Here is a 22,835-nt window from a genome sequence, read left to right on the forward strand (position 1 = left end):
TTAAATGCCTTGGCATCGGATGCTGCACTCGTTACCTTCGCTCGAGCGAAGCGATGGAGCGCGACTGCATTTTTTTTAGCATCTTTTTTCCGGAGGCCCTTTGCATCGTCCTCCTCGTCGGCTCCGCGAGAAAGGGCCGAGAGAGATTTCCTCGGTCAGCAGATCGCCACGGCCCTTGTCGTCGCGGTAATACAATGCAGCGAAAATGACTAGACTCTTGTGACTTCGAACCGACGAGAGTGCGAGAAGGAACAAACGAAAAAGCAATAGAAGAGCCGAAGGACACCGGCTATAATGCCCAACTGGTTAGAATTTGATCTGTCGAGCAGGACTCGAGAGAGAAAGAGAGCGAGAGTGTGTGTAATGAGGCGATCGTGGAGGATGAAGAGAAGGACGGAGAAGAAGAAAGACGAACCGGCAACCAGTTGGCAATGTTTCTTCGAAAACAAGGGACGCGAGAGCCTCCATCGGCAATAGGATGGCATACATTCGCTAATAAATGTTTCACTTGAACAAACCTGCACGCAATACTGCAATTTTAATTGATCTTCGAAAATGTACTGTTTTCGCAGACGTACTTTAACGAAAGAGTCCGCCACTGCAGAGCCGTTTATAATTGCAATTTGATCGAATTCGATCGCTAGTCGGATCGATTGCTTTCCATAAAATGCCTATGACCTGCTATGGCGTATCGGACATTATTGGAGAAAAGAAAAAATAACAAATTATGAGAAATGGATATGAGACGGGAGAGGGATAATTTCAGGAGGGCGTGATCATAGGAATGGTACTTTCGACAATGAAAATGTCGCATGAAAGATGATCTATGGCGCAAAGGGCAAACAACCTTATTTATCTAGTAAAAAAAAATCAGGCGCTGTCAATAGAGAATATGTAGGTCAGTGATGGTGGCCGAATTAAAAATCTCAGTCAGCTAATGTGATTGTCCGGAAAGTTAAACACGACTTTTCTCTTCAAAAACACTTGGATCATTGCGGTCGCCTATTAAAATAAATCTAGCCCCCCGAGCCCATTGACTTAACGCTATCGAAAAGCACACAGAAGTGACGGCAAGAAGGCCATCGGCACACAGGGGTTGGATATTATCCAGAAGGAGAGCATGAGAGGAAGTCATTGATCAAACACGCATAGTCCCGAGGGATCGGTTTCGCTTCCGGGAATTCGATCGACTTTTTACCCTCCTCGTATCACGTTCCGCTGAGCAAGCTCGCGTTGCAGAAAATGGCAGGAAGAAGACACTGGCTCTCTTTATCTATTTCTGTCTGTCTCGCTCGCCCCTACGGCCGACATCATTGCCCTCGTAGTCGCGCCTCTATATTATAAATCGCGAAAGCCACTCCCGTAGCACAGACGCGGGGCGGAAGAAAATGAAAACTTCAAAGTAAGAGCGCAAGCCCGTATAGATTTTCGCAGTTACGATGTGTTATTCAACACCTTTTTTATCCTCCCTTGTTTGTCCTGTATCTCCTCTCGCTCATCATGCTATTATTCACACAGCGTTTTGACACGTGATCCCGATGTTTGTAGCACGCGCACATGACGGTGACCCTTGACTATGCATCGTTGTCCCGTATCACTTTCCACGTCATTTACAGTGTCATATTATGAATGTCTACATAATTCAGTTGCCACGAAATAATAGGAAACGGAGAAAATCAAAATCGAATTAATGAATTTGTTTGAATTGATTAAAAAATGTTTACGGTTTATATGAGCGATGGCTAAGTAATGTAGTAGCATCGTCACATTGACGTATTATATAGTCTCTTTATGGCAGGAAGCATATTACAATATGGATAATGTGCGTTCGGCGTTCGATTTTACGATTACGATTTTCAATACTTTGGGCGAAAAATTAACTGTAATTTCACTTGGCATCGCAATAAAGATTTCCCTCAAACGATTTGATCACGTAGATAATAATCTATTGTAAGCTCGCGTGAGTGTTTGCTTTTTTGCAGACAAGGGTTTCGTCATCATAAAACTACAAAAGCTAATTGAAACTGCCGTTGTATCCAAGCGCACTGGCACATATGTAATGCGCACAGGTGGCCCATCCGTAGCAGTCCATTCTAAATCCATTTAAAGTATTTCGCAATTCTATGAGATACATTTTATCGTAGAATCATGAACGTTCGTAAAAAATTATACCTAATATGATAAAATGCCTAAAATGCATGTGAAACGCATAATAGAGTCAAAATATTTTATTAAACGAGACGATTTTATCCTAGTTATATAAAAAAAAAAAAAAAAACAATGTCGAAGACAATGTCAATGATGAAGTTTGTTTGGAGAAAGACGAGTAAAATGTAAAAGGAGTATCAATAATCGCATTGTTGTTAATCTGGATTTCGATAAAGCATACGGCAGAAAAATGATTTAAAGAAAGGCACGTACGCGAGTAAAAAGGATTGAGTAAGCATTACGAGTGTATATAACTGTATATAAGATGTTGAGGACGACGAAAATCCTTCAAGGTCGCGGCGCTGCTCTTAAGGTATGGTTTTGGGAGGATGCCGAGTTTCGGTTGCTCCTCGAGCGGATGCGGCAATGCGCATCAGAAAAGGAGTTGGCAAAAAAGTTGAAAGGAGCCACAGCATCGGTTAACCAGCTAGATTGACTTACGTCGTGCGCGCATCGAGTGCCCTTATACGAGAAGACATTGTATGTAAACAGAAATGCGCGCATTATTTTTTTGGTCCGCCGCTGGCCGCGATTGACTCGTTAGATTCTCACATAACGCTATAGGCAATAAAAGCCTTCAAAGGCATGGAAAGAACGTCGTCTGACCGTCCGTCCATCCGTCCATCCGTCCGTCGGTCCAATTATAAAATTATTATCGCTCCCCAAACGGAACAATTAGCGATTAATGCAGCTGTAAATTTTTATGCCAATTATATTTGCCTGATATACAATGCGCATGGTGCTACGTTATTACGGTTAATCGTTAATTTAAAAGATTATGTGACGAATAATGGGGAAAATTCCGCGAATATAAATATACGTTAGCTCGTTAAATGTTCAGTATGTATGAAGCGGAGCACTTCTTTGAATTTGCCAGCATAAAATGACGCTTTCCAGGAGATTAAAAAAAGGGGACCAAGCAGGCACAGCGACACTTCCTGAGGCAGTGTCGCATGTAACTCGAGATTATTCCCATTTTATAGCCGATTTAACAAGCGAGAGGGTAACGTCACAAGAGTTTCTGTCGCGAACGCAAGCCCTACGTGCGAGCACTTTCAGTTTTATATTCGAGCATAGAAGTTGAGGCCGTCCCCTGTCTCACGAATAACAAGATGGCGCTTGATAATGCAAAATATTCTAAAGCATTTATAACGATGAACCTACAAACGCTACACATTATCGAGCGATCGAGGAATTCCTGGTTGCGGCAACGTTGGCTAAGTCAATTGAAAAAAAAGTTACACATTATTTTTTAAAGCTTCGACTATGGCATGGTAAAGACGTAGATGGGGCAATGTTTGGTCGTTGAAAGTTAGATTCGCCTATTTTCTCTCCCTCTCGTCCTGCAATCTCCTTGAAAGCATCCATTCGCGTAAACCGCACAAATCAAGGAAAGTCTTTCACTTACGGCTAAGATATTTCGTGATCCGCACGCGTGGAATTCGGTCGCGTTATAATCCCGAGAATTTACCAAAAATGTTTGTCGGAACACGGAAGCGAGAATTCGGCTGAACGCTCGCGTTTCACCGGGCCTCCACGAAGCCTCGGGCTTCCCTCGCTTTATATCCCATGTTATTCCACTAATCGCTTGTCTTCTCTTTCGTTTCTATACTCCGGGCAGGTGGCGGCTGCATCATATGAATTTTTCCAAACAGAGAACGACAAAAAATAACGTGGTACACTTCGCTATAAATACACAATAGGCCTTTCTCTTACAGGCTTCATAATGAAACTATTCATGCGTATGACTTATACATAAACGTGATTTTCCCTCTTATGTTACCGCAACTATTTTTACTCATTCAAAATCAAGGCACTCCTCTTTTAAAATTATATTCCATTCGTATTTGCGCCGTTTGCGAATTTCAACGTTCGGGCTATCTTAAACAACTCAATGTTTATCCGATTTTACATATCACTAAGATCACAACACTTAGACAAATAACTCGTAAATTTTAGTCATTACAGTCAGTCAAGGTCCTAGCCATTTCTTACGATAAATTACACTGACTTCTTTATCGCTTTGACAAACGAAAGGGAAAAAATGGCACTGATACACATCCTTAAGCTTTTCATAAGCTTTTCACGTGAACGCACAGATCGTTCAGCTTTCGGCAAGTCTTAACAATCACGGAACAAACGTCATCAATCAACTATATCGATTACGCGGTGCAATTAAGCGTTTGCAATGAAGACATCAGCTCGTTCGGACGTAAAAGGACATTTTTAGTCGGCTGTCCATCAAGAAGAAGGCAATTTTTACGCAAGTGACGAACGCGATGGCCGAGGGCGGGTGATGAGCGGTGATGAGGGGTCGGGGAGGGGGAAATCGGGAGATAGAGAAGATGGAGCGAACAGGACGGATCTCTGTTAGGCACCACTTATTTAACAAAAGTCCGAAGAAGTGCAGCGCGATGAAGATGCAAGCGTCGAGTTGCCGCTGATAGAAAAGAGGAGGACAGAAATAGTGAACGAGCGAGAAAAATGACGAGATTGGCTCGAGTGCTTAGAGAACCAGTTTGTTGCGTATTGCACGGTGGGTCGCGCACACAGCCTCCATGCCAAAGAAAAGAGGGTACAAAGATAGAAACTACGCGCGCGATGGCATGTGCTACAGTCATAATATTCTATAAGAAATTCACTGCTCGGCAACCAGTGTCGTGTCATCGCGCGTGCGTAGAATCTGGTCAGCCAAACTCGGCCCTTACGACCTCAACTCCTGGACGTCCTCTCAGTATTGTGACACTCTCAGAGAGAATGAGAGAGAGAGAGAGAGAGAGAGAGAGATCTGCGGAATTATGTTAATCAAACGCGATTGGAATAACTGCCGATTATGCAGTCTCCTCCGTATATTTTGTTAAGTTAAAATAGCTTCGAATGCACGGATAACCATGGAATTCTTGTCGTCGATAGTCGCGAGGACACATCGAGATGGATCCTTTTCATCTTCGCTACTCCGAGCCTATAGAGCTCTTATTATACAAAGGTGCCGAGGTCCGCGTAGGGATGTTGAGTGAGACGAAGTGAATTATTCGACCGCTTTGCATACACCAGTTTCACATATAACGAGAAAAAATGAGTGGCGCTGATGGGCAAAAGAACCACGTTTATTTTGTAGAAGAAATATCTCGACGTCGATGCTTATTTTTCAATACGAGCTCACGACTTCAATGTTTTCGTGTAACTCAGGGCAATTTAAACGGACTTGGAGCAGCAAATCGAAGAATATTAGTCACTTAATTTGGAGCGGTAAGAGATAAATATACTCGGACTCTAACCAATTTCGCTTGACCATTTCGCTATTATCGTTGGCCATCTCGCAGCCAAGCCACAATCTTTACAGGACGCGGGCGTAACCGAGTGCCAAGAATACCGATAGGTACATTTGAAAGCGTCCTCGTGGCAAAAAATGTATATTCGAAGCTACATGGAACATCGTCAAGGTACAATCGAATTAGAGTAGATTGCATGCCTAGTTACTTGTTTCTTTGCCCCGATGACGTATCAGTATAACTCTCGGCGAGGTGGCACACGCATTTTAGGGTCAGTAGAGCTCGCGCTGCTTCTATTATCGACGCGGTCATAGTCGGGAATAGAAAAGATGGCCGCCCCACTCAAAATATCGTCCCAAATAGTCGTAGTGGCGTTCTCGAGCGCGTTACTGAGTATGGATGATGGGTTACTGCCGCCAGCAGAGAAACGATGGAGGAATAAGAGAGAGAGAGAGAGAGAGAGAGAGAGAGAGAGAAAAGGAGGGGGATCAAATGCTCGTGCAGAATAGTTAAATTTTAGCCGGCGGGGATACCCTCCCTCCGTTTTCTCGAGTATATCGGCCAATAATCGGCCTTTAAATGAGGAAAATTGCTATAAAATTGCACGATAAACCGGCCCAACTGGTGGAACGTACGCCAACGTCGACGAGCGAACGAAAGGAGGAGAAAAGACGTTGGGGCCGTGGGCCTTATTTGCGCGCACGGGGTCCCGCTTCAATATTGGTTGAGTCGATGGCTGCCGCCACCGCCACCACCTATGTCAGCTGCCATTTCGATGGAAATGCGATGGATGTCCGCTATTTTGTATGATAAAATATCGCGGTAAAAACGCCACCCGAGGGCTACCTGTGCAAAGAAGCGGGCAGAGGGATAGAAAGAGTGAGAAAGGATACGCCTCGCTCGTTTACAAGATGGCCTAAATCCTCCTTGCTTCGCGTTTTTCTGGCCCTTCACACATTTTTATTCATTTTATCATCGGTTTATTTAACAGCCTATAACACAGGCCCGACAATTTGCATTTGCAAAACTGAAATGAATCTATTTATGACAGATTAAAAGATCGCCGATTATAAGCTTATTCTAAGAAAGATTATAAGAATATTTTTTTATATAAGAAAGTGCATTAAAAGTATGAAGATTGATGACTTGGGTTATTCCATGAATTGGAAATTACTAAATTTAAATACTTTTAAATTTTAATTTTAAATGATGGATTTTTTATTTTTTCCACAAAAGAAATGTTCATTTTATTTGAATTTAAGTTTTGATTAAAATTTACGGCAAAACCTCCATTTTCATAAATCATTTAGATTGTTTATTGTTGGAGACGAAATTTCATCCAGAAATGAAAGACAGGCAAATAAATACAATAATCGTGTATTTGAAATAAGGCGCGAAATTTTTCTCAGATTTTCAACTTTCATTTCTTAATGTACGTTCATAAGAAAAACTTATTCGTAAACGGAGTTGCAAAGAATAGGACATTTACAATTTTACATACAATCAAATAAGAATATGCAAAAGTGTGAATATGGAAAAGTAAGGGAGGGAGAGAGAGAGAGAGAGAGAGAGAGAGAGAGAGAGAGAGAGACGATAACGACCAAGCTAGAAATTGCGGAAGTTTCTTTAGTACTTTACCACCCATCGGACAGCTAAATCGTTTCGCTTAAAGCGCACCGTCCAACTAAAGCGTGGAAGAGAAAAGATCCAGAGCCGGTTAGGCTTTCACTACAATTAAGGAAAATTGCTTTTCAGTCGTAGCATGTTGTTTCCTTGGTGTAAAATCTATGATTCTTCCAACTGACACCGCGTACCACCAATGTATGTTCGAGTAACACCTTTGACGAACGCGGTTGTCATCGATTACCGGCAAGAACCGAGTTTCTCCAACTTATAACCCAACAATTATTACATACGAATTATAATATAAACGATAATATTAATACAAATATTATTAATAACAATAACAATAAAAATAACAATAATAATAATAGTTGTAACAATGCTTTTGATAATATTACCTTTTCAAGCTCGAGGAGGTGAAACCGGAGTACTTGGATCGCTTGAACCATCTGAAATTAGATAAAAAAAACGTGTTTAACGATCAAAGTATGTCGTAAAATTTTTATTGAAACAGAAAAAATTATATACACTGGTAACCTAAGTATTTTTGGTTTTATTAATTTGTGGTGTGTGTGCGTGGCCGTTAATACCAAAATGAACCAAAGTACAAGATTGTAAAATGCAAATCAGCATAGCGTGTACCACTTTCTGGGGTCAACTAAAAAATCTTTCACCAATAGACCATAACTAAAAGCTTTATAAGCATGTAAAATAATTTAATACACTGTAAGAATTTCCAGCGGGGTACGTGCATACAAACTTCTGAAAAGTTTTGCTTTCATTTTGTAACGGTGGGCTTTTACAGTGTAATAAAGGTTAGGCGAAGCGTTGGCCGTGTATCGCCGCATCGCAGTACGGAGTTTCCACGATGCAAATAAGCAGATTAGTTTGTTAAAATAATTATTATATAGCGAGACTGAAGTAAAGCGCGTGGCTATCGAGGCAAGTGTCGCATAAATCTCGCGTGACACTGGCAGTCGTCATTTCACACGAGCATATGACCGGGACATTCACGAAGTCCACTGCGGTCGTGCAGCTCGTCGTAAACAACGACGATTTTCATTATTTTAATTAATGGATAATGAGTGCTCGCACTCTCGCCTTTCTTCGACCGTGTCTTTCCCATTAAGTGACACATCCCGCGCATCATTATTAATTAAATGGCGATCGGGAGAAAATAGGGGCCTGTACGAGGACGACTCTATCTATTAATCGTATCCAATCGTTTATCAATAATATATACTCGATTAATATTATTCATTAGCCGTATAAATATTCAATTAACTAATGATAAAATCATACAACTGTCGTCGCCTCTAGATTTATTGACAAAAAAATCAAAATGCCCATACGCTTATTCCTTTACAAATGGAACAACTAAGTTAGAACTAAGACAACGGATAGTTACCTCCAATCGATTATTCTATTAATGAATATGTGAAAAATTAAGGGATTTTTTTAATTAACATTCTCCTCTATTTGCAGATGAAATATTATAAATTTTTCATATTCTAAATTGTATGTTAATTTTTATATGAAAATTAGCATGCCATCGTAATTAAGCTTTTTAATTATTTGGCATTTTTAACGGGGCTATAATAACATCTTCTTATATGAGTGTATGAGAAAATTCTTAAAACTATTTAATTGGTTGCAATAAAATTGAAGTCTTATGTTCTTATTGTGAATGATACATTTGAAGGCGCTTTAATCCAAACAATAAGTACAAAAAATTTATTTACATAATTATAGCTGAGACGATTTTTGAAACAAACGCGATATTACCGTCTTATATTTAACGATTTATACTTTATAAAAAATTTTTCAAAATTTTTAAAATTTTTCTTATCGATTAATTCGTATGTTTTGATTATCTTGAAAAGCAGTTGCTCCAAAAACCTATAAGCATTAAGTAAAATATATTCTGTGTATGCATTTGTTCAATCTCGGTAAATTGCATTGCTCTTTATCAATTATAGCGACATTCAGAAAAACCATCAAGTTAAAATGTGCAAGCTCGGATATATAATTCCTTAATACTTTTTACATTAATTAAGACAAGGGAGTGACATTACGCAGAAAAAACTCCCCGTATGTGGTGCAGCAACTGTCGCTTCTTTTCCACCTCTTGATAAAGTGGTGATTCAATTAAGCTAAGCGGTAATCTCAGTCATCAATTAACATTGTATTTATGTGACTATAGTCCATTATGAACCCACGGCGGTAGTAAAAGGAGCGAAAAAGCCTTCTCAATAAGTAGCTTTCGAGCAACAATCCAATCCCTCCTCTTGCATATTTTGCCCGTCAAAGTACAGCCATTGACACTAATGCTCTCCTTTTTTTTTTCTTAATTAGACATGTGGCGAAGAAGAGACAGATACCCAGGATCGAAAATGGAGAGCAAATTTATTTACCATCTTTTCGATATCACTATTTTGGCACTTATACTCTCAACAACAACTTAAATATTTATTATAATACAGATGAGATCTTAACGAATTCAAAGTGGCAATTACGTATCCAATGCAAATATCGGTGCAATCGTAATTTCGAGTTGGATGGTATTCTTTTCTTTAGCCTCGTACTTTTATTTTGTGATAAAATCAAGGAGTTCATTTTCAGAGGAGCGAATAGATGCTGTTGAGCAACTTTAATGACGCACGCGCCATAACCTCGGGAGAGAAGAGAAATTCAAGTGGACCAAATGGCCTAGTCGGCCAAACAGTCGATCACATTATACTAAATGGCGATAGTTAATATGGTTTAAGGGTTCGTCGTTTGCTAAATACTCCATAATCGAGACGAGATATGACTCTTTTCGTATTCACGCGCCTTATGAATGTCCGTAAATCACGAAACTTATTGTAATAATAATAATAATAATAATAATAATAATAATAATAATTATTATTATTATTATTATTATTATTATTATAAATAAATAAAGTCATGATTTCGATGCTCAACTATTCCCCCCAGTTTCAAATAACAGTCTTGGCACAGGAAAAGAATATACATGGTAATAATCGAAATGAGTACGTTTCAAAATTTCCAAACATAGACAATAAGGAACCATAATTTGACAGATTAAAATATACATTACGTTAAAATCGACTTGTTTAGCCAGGATATCGACACATACGGCAACAACTTATAAACTTACGAATTTCCGTACTAAAATCACCAATATAAATATTAACTATCGAACCTACGGACCATGTGTATATCTATATATATATATATATACAATTGTGACACGAAACTCAACGAACAATTCTTTTCACTCCAGTCGCTTAACAACTACACGCATCACTTACTGCGATGATTAATTGTACATTTGCCTCTTATCGTACGCATACTTTTAAACCCAATGTCAATCCTCGTGTAAGTGTGAAATAGCAAGCTTCTTTCTTCGTTTCAGATCCACTCAATTTCCATAAGATAAGAGCCGAAAACGTGCACGGATATCCTTATCGAGTTTGTAAAAAGTGGAAAAATAAATAAGGCTCTCTCATTCAACTAACAATCGGCTAATCACACGAGGAGCACAGCAGGACAATTTAGAACACCCACGACCCGTAGCGCCGAAAAGAGAGCGAGGCATCGCGCTTATCCGTGCCACATCGCGGCACAAAGAAGCGAAAAGGCTCTCGGACCCTCCTCTTAGCCGTACAATGTCCCTTCTATGTCCGAGACTGCATTCGTCTCGCTCCAACTTCCTCGGCTGTTCAACATCAGTTGGCACATGTTCCGCGTAAGGTCCCGGTCGGAGGCTCTCCTCGCGGGTTCTTCGCTCGTTCATCGCGCGTGATATTAATTAAGCGCGGCGACGATACGGACCGAGCGGAAAACGCAATAGCAACGAGCGCCACGGCAAGAGCGGAAGAGACGATATATCAGGATGAATGAAAGGGGTGAGACGTGCGCACGCACTTAGAGAAAAAGCGCTAGAGGATGAAGAAAAGGCGCGTGGAGATGGTGTTGTTTATAAGTGAGCAGCAACTGAAGTAGCCGCCGCCACGGTTTATATGCGATCCATGCACGAGATTGCGCACATTTAACACGAGAGCCGCAGATCCGCACGTCGAAGGAGATTAGCATCGTCTGGAAGTTTTCGCTATCGTCGATGGACCCGATCACCCGCGTCCTATCTCACAGCCACCACTACAAGCAGGATAAAGGTTGTATCGCTTTATGCCTGAATTTGTGGATTCTTTTGTTGTTGAGAGTAGGCTGCTTTCATCGATTTACGCTAGTAGACCGCGCGCAAAACTCGTCGATGATTGAAATGTAATTGCACGATTCTGTTGCTGCCATCGCTGAACCGAAAGTTGCACACGTGATCTTAATGCACTTTGGTAATGGTCTATTTGATCAAGCTCGAGTTTCTCATATTTCATTTTGTGCTTTGTATAATAATTATTTTATGCCTCTTCGAAAACCCATCGCCAATGATGCATGCAATTTCTTAATGAAAATGAGCGGACATGATCCACTGCACTCTTGGACAGCTTTCTCGCTCGTTTTTATACGTAGATGGAGGTAAATGCAGACGATAGATATTGATAAAAGTTTCTTTTTATCCCCCCTAAATTGATTGATAAATAATGAATGCGGGATCGAGCTTCTCGACGACTCTCGCAACCCCCCACCCCTCCCCATCAAACGCTCTTCGATTACTTTCAAGTCACTCGTTTTTGGATAGAATTTTTTTTCGCGCCCGGATATTCTTACAAAACTATAAGGCATCGTCGTTCGTTATTGCGCTTGAGAAGAGCCTTAATAATTAGAAGGATTAAATTTCGACGTATAAAATAAAAAGTTATTAAGCGAAATTGAGCACGCGGAGGAAAAGACACGACCAGCCATAAGGATGTCGAAAAAGCAAAGGCTCTATTGTTATCGGACAAGATAAACACATCTTTCGAGCGCATGAAAAATTTAGAAGACAAATTGCTTCGTCCGCATGCCGGCACGCGAGAAAGAGAAATGTTCATTTACGTACATCAGCCTCGAAAAAGACATGGACATCCGCTCTTCGGACACGATACGGTCGTACGGCATCGTGCGTTCTCGTACGAATGCCGCTAATCGTTTCTTTCAAAGCCCTCATGAATGACAAAGGATCGCGCATAATTAACAAGCGAGACGCCCGGTTAATGAAGTCATCGCGCTGTATCGGCCAAATTGCCGAATTTATATGCGCTACGTAGGTGCGCGCGAAAGGGACGCGAGAGACACGAATTGTAGGAGCCGTAAATCACGAGAGCATCGATAAGCGGAGCATGAACGGCCGCACGCCAATGCTATTCGCTCGTTAATAATTGATACAATTAAGGTGCGCTCGTTAAAGCCATCCGTACCACATCCGCACGTGCGCGCCCCTCTTTTCTACGACAATTTGATGGTTTTCTTGGACGCGGAACTCCCAAGTTTTTTAGCATTATATTATGTTTGAGTACAGGCATTACCCACCTCTTTGATTATCCCATCACGCTTCGATTCTACCGTCATTATTAACTAAATTGCGGCTATCTTCGATAGATTAGCCTCTCTCTTCATGAATAATTATATCCGAAATGAGCGACGGCTTGAAATTGAAATGCGAATGAAATTTTTCCATCGCGGCTGCGTAAGTGCTTCGATTGGCTTGCGGCCGTCAAGTTGCCGCGAAGAAAACAGCGAAGCTGTTATTAACGAACGATAAGAAAAACGAAAACAAAACGCAAGATCATTTGCAAGCAATCATTTTTCAACTGGCCGCGCTCACAAAGAGCATTCGAATACAAAGTCGCTCGAAGAATGGATCACCTGTGTATGGGGCACGCATTAGCCTTTTATTCTTTCGAGTGCGCCTGATTTACGACGTCACAGATACGTATTCCCTCGCTAAAAATTGCACGCCATTATAATGCTCGAGTTCGTTATGTCGCCGTACGATTACGTATGTATAGGGAATATGGCACACTTGGCTGTGGCCTGTCGCGAAAGTCGAGCCCCCGGCGCTGTAGTAGTAAAACATGAGCTTCTGCGCATCTGTAACATCTACTACTTTACAAAAGCTTACATATGGACAAAGCCCGGACGTTTGTTTACTTTACAATATGGCAATAGCGTTGGATAATAAGCTTACGAGGATTTATTATTAGACAAAGATGATTTTCAGGATGCGACCTTACGGTTATTCGATTTTGTCGTTTAAAAGCGCTAGGGACGATTGGATTCATGGCCACGATTCTTTTTGTACAATATCCTTTATGTAATAATACCAATGTTAAATGCATAAAATTTTGATATTTATTACATTGGAATGATAGTTAAAAAGAGCTTAGTGGCTCGTTTACTTTTTGATGTATGTGTGGACAAGGATTTATTTTTTGTAATGTAAAATAAGAAGAAGGAAAAAAAATGTGTTTGCCGTAATGATCGAAACGTATAAATAAACATAATCCGTCACAAATGTATATTAATTACATTATACTACTAATTTTTAAAGACTCTTTTTATTTATTTATTTATTTCCCGCCTTTCTCTCCCACCCCCTCCCATCCCCCAACAAACTGCTATTCTATAATGTAATTTTCAAATAATATGCTGCGGATGAATTTTTCTCAATGCATTTTTACGAAGGTACTATTTATATCCTTTTAACTTCGTCTCGATTTATTCGATAATAAACTGCAATTACGTTAATTTGTATTAAATGATATTGTGTATGCACTTCGGTAATAATTACAGTACATAACATAAATAATGTATAACGATATTATGTAATATTAACTTTAGCAAATAAATGTTTCCGCACTTTATAACTAGCTTATTTTTAACGGAAAAATTGCTCCGAGATTAGTGGGGAAGGACTCGATGTATCAGCCTCTACCAACAGAATATCCATTAGAGTATTATTGCGCGAGCGTAAGTAGCATTTTCATTAATAGAACTTGACGTTTTTTAAACGGGCTAAAGCCAAACTTTTCCCACCAGCCGGTAAGGTATTTATTCGGCAGGTAGTGAAATAATAATATGAAAAAAGATGGTTATCAAAAGGCTTCTCATATGTAATTACATTTCATTGAAGTCCTGCCACAAATGAAATTCATAAATCTCGTGAATTTGAATAAAACGAGTTTGGCGAAAAAGAAAAGAAAAAACGACAGCCCGAAGAATAATGGTCGCACGCGACACAATAAATTAGATATTATCGTGAAAATTTTGGTTCCCTTCCAGTACTACGCCCAGAGAAGTGGCAATAGGGATTTAACTCTCAAAATCCAAGCCCGGTAAGTGTACGCGTATGTATAGGTATACACGGGGGTAAACCTCGGCATAAAGGGCTGTGTAAGCAAACGGGCGGTTTATCTTCAACCCTCCGGGGCGCGTTTCGACCCTCGACACGCCGACGACAATATTTAAATATTGTTAAGCGTCGCGCAGCGCGATACTCCGGCAACCCCTGCTCCCTCCACCCGAGCTACTCCCCCTTACTCCGCGCACTTTTCCGGCACCCTCCCACCTCCTTATTAACATTTAATTTGAGACTCGTACACACTCGAATGGGGTGGGCGAACTCCATCTTCACGTCTCAAGAAAACACAATGAGCGGGGGACGAGGACGACTTTATCCGCGTGGGTGGGGGGAGGGGAGATCCAAGAGCGAAGACTCGTCCGAACGCGTAAATAAGCGCATTAGTCACGCACTGAAAAGATCGCGGGCGATTTTTGCCCCGGTGCGTCACTCCGTAAATAAGAATGTCAATGTAGCGGCCAGTCGATTAAATCAAGTCTCGAGATGTGGCTGCGGACGCAATTTCGCACGCGCACTTGAAAGCCGGCGCTCTCGCGGAAAATGAGCGACTGGCGGCGGGAGCGGGGGCGTAGAAGAATACGGGGCCAACGAAGCGAGTGCGCAACAAGGACGGTTGGTATTAAGATGATAGCGGTCGCGCGCGGCACGGGCCATCAAACCGCGCGGCCGTTCGCCTCACTCGGTCCAGCGTCTTAATAGCCGAAGATTTATGGTCCCGGGGCCGCCGTAACGCACGCGTGCGACAGAAGAAGAGACGCCTAGGCCCGGTATGCCTATCTAAACCCATATACGCCGTTATGCGTTAACCCTTTGATGCGGTAATGGACCACCGCGCCCCTCGCGCGGTTCTGCGACTGCGCTATTTCCGAGCCCGCAATCTTTCATTTTGTTTAACGCGAGCTTGTTTATGTACGAGCTCGCGAATGTAAGTTATTGCCGGGGAAATTTGAGAATTAACGTCTCGCTCGGGCGTCCCGTACCGACTCGTCCCGGTCCCTAGTGTGCCAGCTTTTTGACCAAACAGAGACATTAAAGACGCCTAAAGTACGAGCGCCGAAGATGAAAAAGTGCCACCGATCGCCCCGAGCGTTCGACTCGCTTCTTGCTTTATTGTTATTGGTGGCTCAGGCTGCAATTGAGACGTCGCGGACATTGGGCCGAGTAATCTGGTTTGGATATTTCCTATACGCCGAATGTCTACTCTTCGCTCGCATCGCGAAAATTGCGACTGATCGTCGATCGATCGAAGGCTGAAAAGACGAGTGTTCGGTAGCCGCGCCCAACTTCTCTTTCTCTTTTCTCTCTCTCTCTCTCTCTCTCTCTCTCTCTCTCTCTCTCTCTCCCTAATACACGCGCGCGCACACACACATACGCGTCGGACAACAACACTTGACTTCGATATGTCGTATGCAAGACACTGCGAGTATTAAGTTACGCGAATTGTGAAATCGTAAAACAAAATCCTCCATTTTTTTATAACGTCAAATCGCAATGCATATGTAACGATAAATTTTTGTATGCGTATTTATGGCGAACAGGATTTCGTAGTGTGGAGGACACACTACGCAGACTCTTTATGGTTAAAAGAAAACAATATCGTAGTAAAAAATAATACAAATTCGCGTTATAAAATAAGTACTTATAATACTAAGCAAGAAGAGGGCGGTAGTAAAGTGTAAACAAGAAGAACAATAAAAATAGTACTAAAGGGTGAGGGGGATAAGGGTGGAGCGGCGATGTGCGATGTGATCGAGGACGTCGTGTATGCATGCGTGCCGCGACTTTATTGCGCGCACCTGCATTTTTGCGAATATTTCGGGAGACATTAACGTCTTTAACGAGCGTCCGTAACAAGCCCAAAAGAAGGAGTAGCGGTCGCTGCAACTAAAGAGCCTCCCTCCTTTTTCAATTTCTTTCATTTTGGTTTTCTTTTCCTCTTTCTTCCTTTCTTTTCCTGCTTGCTTAACCACGGAGACATAAACTTTCAACGGACTTGCACGTATACTCATGACAACGAGAAGGAAGAAGTTACCGCTTCTGATTTTCTCTACTAACTGACTAGACTGCGTACCGCCTGCCTGTCTGCCTGTCTTTCGCTTGCCTGTCCGCCAAACTTCTGCCTATCTGCCTACTTTCCAGCCATCCTTCCTTTCTTCCTTCCTTCCCTCCTTCATTCTTTCCTTCATTCCTTCCTTCCTTCCTTCCTTCCTTCCTTCCTTCCTTCCTTCCTTCTTTCCTTCTTTTCTTTCTACCTCCTTCCATTCTTTCTACCTCCTTCCTTTCATTCTTTCGCCCTCCCTTCCATCCTTCCTGTCTTCCTCTCTACCTTCCACGGCTTTCGTTTTTCTCAAAAGCACAATCTTAATTTGGACTCGAAGATAAGGGATAGCGTATGATTGAAATCTCGCCCGTCCGCATAACGTCAATTGCAATGTAAATTAAAACGATTTCTGAGGGGGCAAGTGGTGGAGGCGGTAATGATCGTGGTTTGAAGGTGGAAGAAGGGGAAAATAATGCCATATCACCTTTTGCTTTAAATACTACGCCGCATATTCATCTGTCTTTGCGAGCCCTAAATATTGCGTAAACGCGGGCGGCCAATTCTTAGGCGCGCATTATTTAATTAATCAATATCGATTAAGCACTCGGAAAAACAAAAACACAAGATCACGCAACTCCTACACTCGTAAAACTTGAAATTCGAGCGTAAATATATATTGTGGACGAAAAGAAATTCGTTCCAACGTGTCAGCTTGCTAATAACACAATTTCATACCTCGTCTTAAATATATACGCATATGCGTATAATATATTTTTTCACATGTTCGTGTGCGTGCGCACGCGTGCATATACACGAGCCTTGGAGAAAATTATATGCGTAGCGGTAGGGGGACACAGGTGATTTAACGGCGATCTCTTGTCGCTGTTTGCAAAACGAGGACCACCCGAGATGTTACCCTAGCCTATGCCTTCATGACTCTTTCTTTCGCTGTTACGCTATACTTTTATTATTCCCGTTATGCGCCTGTGTTCGCCTTTTTTCATGGTTCTATCTCTGACACCTTTGCGTGGGCGTTTCTTATTTCTAATTCAGTAAAATCAAAGCACAAAAGCGAACGCGAGAGCAAGCCACTTGAATATAATGTTACCGCGAGTGTGGCGGCAAACAGTAATGGTGGTATGTCGAGTAAAATCAAGCCTAACTGCGGTCGAGCCCAAAGAAGATTCAAACAAATCTTAGTCACTCCGAAATCGTATCTATCCTCTTTCAACTGAATACCGAACTTTTCTTCTCCTCGAACATTATCGCGATCTCTATTTGCAACAGTTGTCCGGATCATTATCCACTATCACATAGTATTTACGCACGTTTTGTTAGAATTGATTTGCAATTAAATGTCGCATTGTACATTTAAGAACATCAAAGACGAAATGGTCGGTAAACGGAAAAGAAGTTGCCTCGAATAAAGGCAACGCCATGGCACATCCACAGACCGTGATTGCGTGCATCAAGAGATGGATGACACGCGTTTCGCAAAGACGTTGCTGCTGCCTCTGCTGCTTCAAAGTCGCTGTATCTAATCCCAGCAGACCTTATTTTTGCAAGTATCCTCGCTTTCGGAATACCGTTATCGTCAGATTCCTCTCCTAGTGCATAGGCGACTGTGGCAACGATACGTTATGCTTACATATTGTTTTTTATTAGGGCAAACGCAATTCCCGAGACTCTTGCTTTAAATTGATTATAAATTCGAATACTGAAAACTTTATGATATACTGGCGAAATCAATTGAAATCAGCATAGTCATCATTCTCTTGATATTTCTTGGAAAAAAATTTTTTATAATATTTTCAGGAGGTATAGGCGGTTAGAGAAAGATAAGAACTTTTTATCTTTTAAGTATGATAGACGTAAAAAAAAAACTCAGAATCTTTTTATTTGAAGTAGATCATCTTTATTGGCCATTATTAAAATTAAATAATATCTTTTAATTTTCTTATATAACGAGAAGACTGTCGTAATGAATAGTTACTGCGATACTTGAATGATAATATTATGGTTGATGTATAACGAGTATTGATCGAGAAATTTAAATGAAAAGTTACTTCCAACACTTAGCTTAATGACTTATGTTTATTTTGCATTCATATTTAGATAATATTTCATTAGAATCTTCGTTAGAAGGAAAGCTTGGAGAAGGGGAAAAAGTGAAGTGCGGGAAATGTGCTTTCAGTATATATAAAGAAAACAGGAAGCGTTGGCTAAAAGACAGTATGAACATTCAAAAGAAAAAAAGGAAGATTTGCTGATTTACTGACAATTTTTTTCACGAGTCACCTACTAACTCGTCAATTACCATCTCATTAGCTCATTCCGTTCGCATGGTAATTTAAATATTATTTTAACTCACGGCATCGTACGCGCCTACGTTTTCCACTTACGCGTTCCTGCACTTTTCCACAATTCGCTCTCCTGCTTTCTTTGCTCTCTTCGGTAGCGGCACCCGCACTAAAGTTCCTATGATGTCCCCCCCCCTCCTGCTCCTCCTTCTCCCCTACTCCTTTTTCTCCTTCTCGTGCTGCGGCTTCTCCTCGAATATCCGCCCACCTAGTGTCGTCTCGAGTGCTCTTTACTGTCGAGTGTCCCCCGCGCATCATGGCACACCTTATTTGTAAAGAAAACTTTCCGCGTACTTCTTCATAGTATAAACTCGAGCTCAAAAGCCAACGTTTTGACAAACATTGCCTTATCGTGGATATATCGTACATTTTTTGCTACTACTGTAGTTGCTTATCCTAGATTTTTCGAATAAATTTTCTTTACATTCTCGATGCTTTTTTTTTTAACAGCCCTTTACGGTATTTTTACAATTGATTTTACTTGGTGATTGAAAATATAAATCAAGCCTTGCAAAGAATTGAGTTTATGAAAAACCTGTTTTTTTTTCTTAAATTAATTGAAAAAACATTCGATTGTATTTCATGCGATTGGGTAATATGCGGGGCGGTGAAATAATACAATGTAGACTATATATTAACTCGAGACACGAAACGATAAATTAGTTCAGGAAAATTTGAACGAATGAGGTTAGCCATCATGAAATAGGGAGTCCAAAATTACTGGGGATCTTGGCTGAGGTGAACGAAGGGCAGCTGGCGAAGTAGTGGGATTTTCTAGCACTTGGAATTCCTTTTGAGCGTACAAACTCAATCAGTCGAATATAAGAAAAACCACCCTAAAGGTGTAGCAGGCGATTATTGGAGCTAATAGAGCATGGTGGTCTCGGGCACTACATTAAAACTGGAATTAAAGTTAAGGGAGATCCAATCGGATTTGTTCTCGAACAAGCACTATTTACAGAATACATACCAAAAGAGTCTTCGTCGTCGTTTGTTACCCCCACGATAACCCCTACCGCCGATGCTCTACATCAGCGCAGCTAACAGATGTTGAGATTCTCGAAATACAGTCAAATACTACGACTAACAATGTCTAAGCCATTGGCTAAGCAAAGTACTTTCAATCGGTTTATTTAGTATTCGGTGTCGAACGTGTGGTAATTCTATCCTTGATTTCGTTTGATATTTTTCGTTTGATATTGTTCGTATCCGAATGTCCTTCTACGTAATAATAAAAAACAAAGACGTCTAATGCACATTTTTTAAATTTAACTATTTCATAAACGAATCTTCATAAAACAACAAAAAATCTCAAATCCCATTAACTGCATTGATTTTTTTGTGCTCCTATATAAGCACAATCATAAATACTGCGTTAAATGAACTAAACTATCAGCAAGGCATTCAACTGCCTTCCGAATCGTCTATTTCCAACTCACTGAGAGTTATAATGCAGTGCTAAAGAACTGGCAATACCTTTGTCCTAGCGCAAACCCTATTCTATCATCTTCTTATTTCCCCGTGCATGCGGGCACGTATAGAGGTCAAAACAATTCCTGACAGAGAGCTTTTCCGTTCTGCAAAATTATCAATAAAAAGCTGAATATGATTGGTTGCGGAAGGGGCACCACGACGGTAACTTGCAACTCGTGGTAAATACATAGAGAGAAAGAAATAAAGCGGAGAGATGATGAACCACCATCAGAGGAATAGAAAGAGCAATAGAGATTGGAGATAGGGAAGGAAGTAGGAGGAGCAGATATATGAAAAAAAAAACATGTGAAGAATAAGGAGACAACGTAGAGCAAAAACACTGAACGCGTTACGTGTTGCGTCTCCTTTACGATAGAGACTCGGTGTTCATAGATTCCAATTAGCCACGGATGTAATGAAGCCACGGTACACTACCGCTGCTGCTGCTGCTGCTGCTGCTGCTGATGCTCTTTCTCTTATACTTGCGTCTTTTATCCTCTCTTGACGTTTTGTTTTCCTCATTGTTAGCTACCTTACATTCACGCGTGCAACGGAAGTTTTACTCTTCACAATAACGACTCATGTAAGTATTTAAGATTTCTCGTCAACTTATAGTATCCTCTAGATAGTTTTATGCCGCGAGCAGCACCAGAGAAAATAAAACCTTATGATATTTCGATGTTTTCAAATAGAAGACCTATCGTATCATCGACACAATAATATTTATTGTACTAATGTTATTTAAAAACATACTCATGAAAAATTCATGAAATCCTTCGTTTTTATGGTATTGAAAAGAAACATAATACAATTATCTTTATTGTATTTAAATTACAATGAGATTAAATTATTTTATTTTCATGCGAATGGCATTAGGATTAAATATAAAGAAAAAAAAACTTTTACAAACTACTTTGACATATAATAAATATCAATAAAAGTTATATTCTCACGCCTCTTGCTTATAAATTTTGAGACACATACGATCTTACAAGTTTGTTTAAAATTAATAGTACCGATTGCAAGGTCTGAAAATTTAACGTGAAGACTGTGCGGAAGACTAGACTGAAGTGAGTAAAAACGTGATTTATTAGTAGCTTTAACTGCGAGAAATTTTTAAAAAGTATGCTTTATGATTCATAGAGAGGATTTATTAAAGACTGGAATAATTCGAAAGACTTATAATAAGAGTAAAAAATATGGAAGAGTCGCGACAAACTTTTTTTTTCACCGCCTTTCTTATACTACATATTTGGCTTAATTTTATTGAGAAAAATAATTTGAAAATTTGTACACGAGCCGAAAGTCATGAAGTATCGATATTTAATTTCTACTAGCCAAGGGAGGATAGTCACCATAGTGGATAAAGCTGTATCAAAATTAAATATCTTTCAAATTCTAATTTAACTTAAAAAACGAATAATTAAATTCGCAGTATATAACTGAAAAAGGTTCAAAGTTATAAATCACAATCACTTTACGTGAATGCTAAATGTTATATAATCAAATACAATGCTACAATTTTAAAGCGATTATATTGTATTTGCCGACACTAATTAAAATTATTAGAATATTGTAATTGAGGATTTTAATAATTACAGTGAAGTCTTAAAAATAAATTTCAATTCTGCTTGTAGGCAATTTATTTTTAATAAAAGCAATTAGTAGTTTGTCTACTATTATTGCTTCGCATTCATACAGCAGAACATGACGTTAGTAAGCCTATGAATTTGCAGTCGTTTTTATTGGCGATACTGAATCGCGAACAACTCTATAAATGTGAGATTTATGACATTATCAAATTATTTTTTCTGAGTGAGTTGATGTACTTCTATAAATGTCTGTCTTAATCCTGTCAACTTCAGCTTTTCATCATATAAACATCGGCATCGGCATCTACGGCTTTATTCCTAAACTACAATGTTCACACATTTTTCTCCAACGTTCTTTTAAAAATTTAGATGGGATTCACTTTTTTCATACTGTCGTCATCGAATGCATAACGCGATTCAAGATAATACACGTACAATGGACGTTACATTGTTTCTCTTCAATTTACTTTTAACACCCAATCCAACATTTTTGTGCATTTTTATTGTTTTTTATACAGCACGCGTTGTAACGATTGGTAAAATTCCAATAAAAATCATGGAAAAATTGTGACACGGAACTTGAATACTACATTGTGTTTATTTATTTCAGGAATAAAATTACATAAGCAAATTGTTCGAGTTCATTTCTCAAAATAAAACAAGCTCGAATTTACAATACAGAAAATCATTTGATTACTTAATGAAGGTCAATGCTTGAATTTCCTCTTTATACCGATCAATATTTAATTTCTTATCCAACAGACTGTATTTTAAATGTTCTATAATTAGGGACAGCGGCGGGAGGAGGAATTGTTTTTCTTAAAAAGACGATGTAAAATGAACGAGTAGTAGCCCTTTCGTAGCGAACTTATCATTTTCCGGGGAATGAATTCATTCGGCCACCAAACAGCTATTTACTGGCAAGTTGCGTTTTTAAACAGCCGTCGAAAAAGTTTTTTA

The 22,835-nt window shown here is 40.0% G+C and overlaps 1 protein-coding gene across 3 annotated transcripts in view; it reads right to left on the minus strand.

Moving 5' to 3' along the window:
- The window catches only part of hth (Meis homeobox homothorax), a 517,031-nt gene that overhangs the window by 460,393 nt on the left and 33,803 nt on the right, over nucleotides 1–22,835 (minus strand). For all 3 annotated transcript variants that reach the window (XM_011498002.1, XM_011498003.1, XM_011498001.1), the window contains exon 5: nucleotides 7,502–7,552. In XM_011498002.1, the coding sequence (XP_011496304.1) occupies nucleotides 7,502–7,552 (51 nt within the window). The remainder of the gene's footprint in view (nucleotides 1–7,501; nucleotides 7,553–22,835) is intronic.

The sequence above is a fragment of the Ceratosolen solmsi genome, unplaced genomic scaffold, assembly GCF_000503995.2.
Source record: "Ceratosolen solmsi marchali unplaced genomic scaffold, CerSol_1.0 scaffold14, whole genome shotgun sequence".
NCBI lineage: Eukaryota > Metazoa > Arthropoda > Insecta > Hymenoptera > Agaonidae > Ceratosolen > Ceratosolen solmsi.